The sequence below is a fragment of the Erythrolamprus reginae genome, chromosome 13, assembly GCF_031021105.1.
Source record: "Erythrolamprus reginae isolate rEryReg1 chromosome 13, rEryReg1.hap1, whole genome shotgun sequence".
In the NCBI taxonomy this organism is placed as follows: Eukaryota; Metazoa; Chordata; class Lepidosauria; order Squamata; family Dipsadidae; genus Erythrolamprus; species Erythrolamprus reginae.
Window position 1 is genome coordinate 3843092 of NC_091962.1, and position 7280 is coordinate 3850371.

The following is a 7280-nucleotide window of genomic DNA, read 5'->3' on the forward strand; positions in this document are numbered from 1 at the left end:
ATGGTGCGCCCCCAGCTGCCTGTCGCCTCCCTTCTGGGCCTCTTCAGCGCCCTCCTCCTGCTGTTCCCGGAGGTGCTGATGGAGACCCCCGAGGGTCCTTGCGAAGGGACCGTTCTTAATCGAGTGCAGCAGGAAGCCCTCAGCGTGGGCATCGGCAATTACAACAGACGCAGCGGCGACAGTGCCAACTATTTCAAAGTGTTGCTAGTTGCGAAGGTGTGTACTCAGGAGGTGGGGAGGATTTGGGGGAAGGCAGCCTTCTTGGATTCTGGGAGTACCCAGGACTGTGTTTTGGAAACAATGACAAGAGAGGTTTTATTTATTTATTTATTTATTTATTTATTTATTTGTTTGTTTGTTTGTTTGTTTGTTTATTTATTTAATTGTTTGTTTGTGTTTGTTTATTTATCTATTTATTTATTTCCTTCTTTCCTTCCTCTTTTTCCTTTCTTCCTTTCCTTCCTTTCCTTCCTTCCTTCCTCTTTTTTCTTTCTTTTTCTTTCATTCTTCCTTCCTTCCTTTCCTTCCTTCCTCCCTTCCTCCCTTCTTTCCTTCCTTCCTTCCTTCCTTTCCTTCCTCTTTTTTCTTTCTTTCCTTCCTTCCTTCTTTCCTTCCTCTTTCCTTCCTTCCTTCCTTCTTTCTTTTTCTCTTTCTTTCTTTCCTTCCTTCCTTCACAGGGTCTTACGGCCCTCTCTATGCGGTTTAGAGACTCCACCACTTGCCCGCCAAAATCTGGGTCCTCATTTTACCAACCTGGGAAGGAAGGAAGGACGGCTGAGTCACCCTCGAGTTGGTCAGGATCGAACTCTTGGCAGTTGGCAGAGTTGGCCTGCAATGCCGCATTCTAACCATTGTGCCACCAGGGCACTTAATAGAAAGGTTTGGAGGTGCTGGAGGGAGCTTAGGGGCTGTTCTAGGGAAGGGACTGTTGTTATTGACATGATTTCTGCTGGTTGTATCTGATGCGGAAATCTTTCCTCTTGAACTGATGTTCTTGCTACTCTCAAGGCATAAAGTCCTTTCCGGGTTGCGACCAATGAAGCCGATCCCTGTTTTCTTTTTTAAAAAAATATTTTTATTATTTCTCACAAACAAACATGACAAACACAACATACAACATTTAATGGAGCTACAATCGCTCCGCTTAAAATAGAAGTCTTCGTTGTATAAAAAGAAGAAAGGATTTATTGTTGTTTAACACCGTATAAAAAATATGTAAAAATATCTATTATAACACACTACATTAAAATATATAAGAATATATCTAGGAATTCTTAATTTGTAGATTAAATCAAACAACAATAAAGAAGATAAGAGAAAAAGAGATTACATTTTTGTTATAGATAATCACAATCTAATATATTTTTTCCATTAAGTTCAGGTTTTTAAAATAATATAACAGTAGGGAAAGCAAGTTGGATGCTTGGCTGCATAGCTAGAGGTATAACAAGCAGGAAGAGGGAGATTATGATCCCGCTATATAGAATGCTGGTGAGACCACATTTGGAATACTGTGTTCAGTTCTGGAGACCTCACCTACAAAAAGATATTGACAAAATTGAACGGGTCCAAAGACGGGCTACAAGAATGGTGGAAGGTCTTAAGCATAAAACGTATCAGGAAAGACTTCATGGACTCAATCTGTATAGTCTGGAGGACAGAAGGAAAAGGGGGGACATGATCGAAACATTTAAATATGTTAAAGGATTAAATAAGGTCCAGGAGAGAGGTGTTTTTAATAGGAAAGTGAACACAAGAACAAGGGGACACAATCTGAAGTTAGTTGGGGGAAAGATCAAAAGCAACATGAGAAAATATTATTTGAGTGAAAGAGTAGTAGATCCTTGGAACAAACTTCCAGCAGACGTGGTTGGTAAATCCACAGGAACTGAATTTAAACATGCCTGGGATAAACATATATCCATCCTAAGATAAAATACAGAAAATAGTATAAGGGCAGACTAGATGGACCATGAGGTCTTTTTCTGCCGTCAGACTTCTATGTTTCTATGTTTCTATGTAACAACAAACTTATATCTTTTTCTGTTTATCCCACCAAGTATATACCTTCTGCCAAATATCGTAAAATTCTGAATCTTCTTGGTTGTTTAACAGCCTCGTCATCATTTCGCGCTCGTGTTTTCTAACTAATTCAAAGGTCATGTACTTATTTTAAAATCCAGAAAGTAACTCAGGGCAAATGCTTTATCAACGTGGAGATGGTGAAAACGACATGTGAGAAGAAGGCCGGTACGATAAGGAACTATGAGGAGATCCAGAAATGTGATCCACTTCCAGGGAATCCGCCGGTAAGATTGAACCCCAAGTTCTGATTATATATTTTCGGTTTCATTGATATTTCCGGCCTTGTTTGAGCTCACCAAACCCCTCTGCAAAGGAAGTTTTCATTATTTTCATGGATGATTTAAACTCAAAATATTAGGGGTGGCATGTTGGCTGGTTTTAATATATTGGGATTTTAGCTTGTAGTTTTTTAATTCATTAGATTTATTGTTCACATTGTTTTATATTGTATTTTGTGAGCCACCCTGAGTCTTCGCAGAAGGGTGGCATACAAATCTAATAAATAGATAGATAGATAGATAGATAGATAGATAGAGATAGATAATTAGATAGATAGATAGATAATTAGATAGATAGATAGAGATAATTAGATAGATAGATAGATAGATAGAGATAGATAATTAGATAGATAGATAGATAATTAGATAGATAGATAATTAGATAGATAATTAGATAGATAGATAGATAGATAGATAGATAGATAATTAGATAGATAGATAGATAGATAATTAGATAGATAGATAATTAGATAGATAGATAGATAATAGATAGATAATAGATAGATAGATAATTAGATAGATAGATAGATAGATAGATAGATAATTAGATAGATAGATAATTAGATAGATAGATAATTAGGTAGATAGATAGATAATTAGATAGATAGATAGATAATTAGATAGATAGATAATTAGATAGATAGATAGATAGATAATTAGATAGATAGATAATTAGATAGATAGATAATTAGATAGATAGATAGATAGAAATAATTAGATAGATAGATAATTAGATAGATAGATAGATAATAGATAGATAGATAGATAATTAGATAGATAGATAGATAGATAGATAATAGATAGATAGATAGATAATTAGATAGATAGATAGATAGATAATAGATAGATAGATAGATAGATAGATAATTAGATAGATAGATAGATAATAGATAGATAGATAGATAATAGATAGATAGATAGATAGATAATTAGATAGGTAGGTAGGTAGGTAGGTAGATAGATAGATGAAGGAATAGACCTTTATTACAGTCAAAGACCAATAATAATAATAATAATAATAATAATAATAATAATAATAATAATAATAATAATTTAAAAAAACAAAAAAACCCAGAAAACTGTTTTCTGGGTTTTTTTGTTTTTTATTATTATTATATTGATGGTCTTTGACAGTAATATAGGTCTCTTTATTTATTTAATAAATAGATAGATAATTAGATAGATAGATAGATAGATAGATAGATAGATAGATAGATAGAGGAATAGACCTTTATTACAGTCAAAGACCAATAATAATAATAATAATAATAATAATAATAATTTTAAAAAACCCAGAAAACTGTTTTCTGTTTTTTTTTGTTTTTTTTAATTATTATTATTATATTGATGGTCTTTGACTGTAATAAAGGTCTCTTTATTTATTTAATAGATAGATAGATAGATAGATAGATAGATAGATAGATAGATAGATAGATAGATAGATAGATAGATGATGATAGTGGGGTTTGCTCTTTGAGGAGCTGCCCCAAATAAAATGGGAGTCAACCTATTCCCTTTTTTTTTTACAAAATGTTTTATTTCTACACATATATACATAACACACAAAGCAAAAGACATTTAAAAATATTAAAGAAGGACCAGGGGAGATATGATAGTGGTCTTCCAACCTTTCAGGGGTTGCCCCAAAGAAGAGGGAGTCAGACTATTGTCCAAAGCACCTAAGGGCAGAACAAGAAGTAATGGGTGGAAACTAATGAAGGAGAGAAGCCACCTGGAACTAAGCAGCAACCTCTTAAGGGTGAGAAAAATTACCCCTGGGGCTGCTTTCCCCCAGAAATTGTAGGAACTGGAAGATTTTATGAAGAGATACAACAAATGTTTGTCTGGACTTGTATAGGGTGTCCTCCTTAAGCAGGGGGTTGGACTAGATGACCTCCAAGGTCCCTTCCAACTCTGTTTTTTTCTCTCTCATTCCCCTCCCAGAAACTAATGTGCTACATTTCAATTCATACTGCTCCCTCCGACCCCAACAAAGTGATCTACGCAAACAGCTTGTGTAGATGACCTCAACCTCTTCTGCTCTGGATTAAGGATTAGATTGAACAACTTCTGGTGTGTAAGCTGGGTTCACACCAAGCCTTGCTTCTTCTGACCCAAATCAAGAATGAGAGGGTTTGCTTCAGCCCAAATCGACATCTTCTGCGTTTCTGAAATGGTTCCTTGACCTCCAGGGAGATTGTTCCTGCACTTCTCTTTTCTATCATGTTCATCTTTGAGACAAATCAATAATTTTGCTACTTTCGTTCATTAACCTTAATAAAGGCGTCAGCCTGATGTTTCCGCCTTGTGTCCTTTTCTTGTCCGAATCTCGTCCAACCTTCAGGTTTTGACAAACACAACACAATGACACAAGGGCTTCTCCTAAAAAGCCTTTGCTTTGTCCAGTTGGGGGAAGTGGGCTTCTGCTTTGCCCGTCCACGGGGTCTTTGAAACCGATGACTATAACTAGGGGGAAGAATTGAGCCGAAGGGGAACCCAAAGAGCGCCGAGGCGGCGAGCACCTGGCCAGCGGAGAGGGTCCACCCACTAGGGTGGGGCTTCAGCAGAATGGGCGTGGCCTCCGCCCAGGTGAGCCCCGCTGCCACCCGCGGCTCCTGCAGATCGAAGGCAGAACATCGAGGGCGGTGCGGAGAAACTGTCCGGGTCCCTCGCTCTTCTCCTGCGCCTGCCAGGCCGCGCCCTCTCCGCCCAGCCCCATGGTGCGCTCCCGGCTGCCTCTCCGGTGACTTCTCGGCCTCTTTGGGGCCCTCCTGGTGGTGTCCCCGGAGGTGGTGATGGGGAAGCGCGAGGGTTTTACCCCGACCTCCATCTCAGATCCTGAGGTGCAGGAAGCCCTCCCCAATTTCATGTCCTTCATGTTCAGGACATGAAATTGATTTTGACAGTACTAAATTAATTTCCAAAACAGAACACTACAGCAAAAGAATAATAATGGAAGCCATTGAGATAGAAAAACATCCCCAAAATATGAACAAGCGGGATGATACCTCCTGCCTACCAGACATCTGGAAACCAGCCCTCAAACGTAACCCAGCCATAAAAACAGAAACTAGACTCAGAACACATATTGCAAAACAATCAAGTAACCTGCAAGCTCCAACTACTCAGCATATCACGCCTAATCAACAACCATTAACTAATCAGCATACTTCAGCTACATCAAGGACCCCAGATGTTACCCCACTGACTCACCAGGAAGTTTCTACACAGCAGGCAATTGCTGAGCCATCAAACCACACCCAGCCACCAGTATTTATAGAAGGAAGGCAGCTTAGGTCTCGCAGTGTTCGCCTTAGAACAAGGACAGGAACACCAGCCTGAAGATGATGAGTGGGACCTCATCGAAACGTCGCCAGAAATTTCCAAATCCTACACGGGAAGAAACCTCGGATCACCCTGGTATATTGAAGGAACGTCACAGCTCCTTTTTGCCTCTAGGCCCAACCCAGGACCATTTCAAGGCAGTTAATTTATTTATAGCCAACAACTATATTCTGTATGTGTCAAATGTTTTTTTTTTTAGCTGGAATTTTAAAATTAAGGGAGACTAGGATGGTCTAGGACAGTGATTTTCAACCTTTTTTGAGCCGCGGCACATTTTTTACATTTACGAAACCCTAGGGCACATTGAGCGGGGTGGGGAGGCTAAAAAAAGTTTGGACAAAAAAATTATCTGTCTTCCTCCCTTTCGCTCTATTTCTCTCTCCCTCTTTCTCTTCCTTCCTTCCTCTTTCTTTCTCTCTCTCCATCCCTCTTTCTTTCTCTTACTTCCTTCCCCTCTTTTTTGCTCTTTTTCTCTCTCCCTCCCTAACTCCCTCTATGTCTTTCTCTCTCTCTCCTTCCCTCCCTCTCTTTCACTCTCTCTCTTGCTTTCTTTCTCTTGTTCTCTTTCTCTCTCTCTTGCTTTCTTTCTCTCTCTCTTGTTCTCTCTCTCTCTTTCTCTCTCTTGCTTTCTTTCTCTCTCTGAGCTTCGCGGCACACCTGACCATGTCTCACGGCACACTAGTGTGCCGCGGCACACTGGTTGAAAAACACTGGTCTAGGATATATATACCCACTAACACACTCATTGTGTATTGGACTAACTAACTAACTAACTAAATAGCTAACTAACTAACTAACTAACTAACTAACTAACTAACTAACTAACTAACTAACTAACTAACTAAATAAATAAATAAATAAATAAATAAATAAATAAATAAATAAGTGCTATTGCTATACTGTTACGATCAGAAGAATTGCTATTGTCACTTTGTAGCATACATCGTACTTGGAATGCTGGGTGTGTCTGGAGGTGGGAGTCTTTATAGATAATAATAATAATAATAATAATAATAATAATAATAATAATAATAATAATAATAAATAAAAATAAATAATAATAATTTGTTAGATTTGTATGCCGTCCCTCTCCGCGGACTCAGGGCTGCTCACAACAATAATAATAACAATGTGACAATGTTCACAAGTCGTCATTTAAAACCACACAACACAAGCATACCATACATAAAACTATATAAGCCTGGGGAGTTATCTCAATGGGGGTGGGGGATGGGCACCCTTGTTGGATCCTTGGAGTAGCCAAAGGACTCAGAATTGCTCTGGAAACAATAGAAAAGGTTTGGGGGTGCTGGAGGGAGCTTAGGGGGTGTTTTAAGGGAGGGATTGTTATGATAGACCAAAACGACATAATTTCTGCTGTTCGTATCTGCTACGGAAATCTTTCCTCTTGAACTGATGTTCCTGCTGCTCTCAAGGCATAAAGTCCTTTCCTGGTCACCCCCAATGAAGCCGATCATGTTTTCTAACTAATTAAAAGGCCATTTACTTATTTTTAAATCCAGAAGTATCATAGGGAATGACATATACAATCTTGTGGTGGAGTTGATGAAA

General features: G+C 38.5%; 1 protein-coding gene across 1 annotated transcript; it reads left to right on the top strand.

Moving 5' to 3' along the window:
- On the top strand, positions 1-4388 carry LOC139175444 (cystatin-like). The gene is made up of 3 exons (XM_070766568.1): positions 1-216; positions 2184-2309; positions 4308-4388. Exons 1-3 carry the CDS (start codon positions 1-3, stop codon positions 4386-4388), a joined length of 423 nt encoding a protein of 140 aa, XP_070622669.1.
- The last annotated feature ends 2892 nt before the right edge of the window (positions 4389-7280 follow it).

Excerpts from the sequence above, each read along its gene's own strand:
- LOC139175444 (XM_070766568.1), top strand. The coding sequence starts at position 1 with ATGGTGCGCCCCCAGCTGCCTGTCGCCTCCCTTCTGGGCCTCTTCAGC. Across the intron at positions 217-2,183 it reads AAGTGTTGCTAGTTGCGAAG|AAAGTAACTCAGGGCAAATG; the intron begins GTGTGTACTCAG and ends TTTAAAATCCAG. Across the intron at positions 2,310-4,307 it reads CACTTCCAGGGAATCCGCCG|AAACTAATGTGCTACATTTC; the intron begins GTAAGATTGAAC and ends TTCCCCTCCCAG.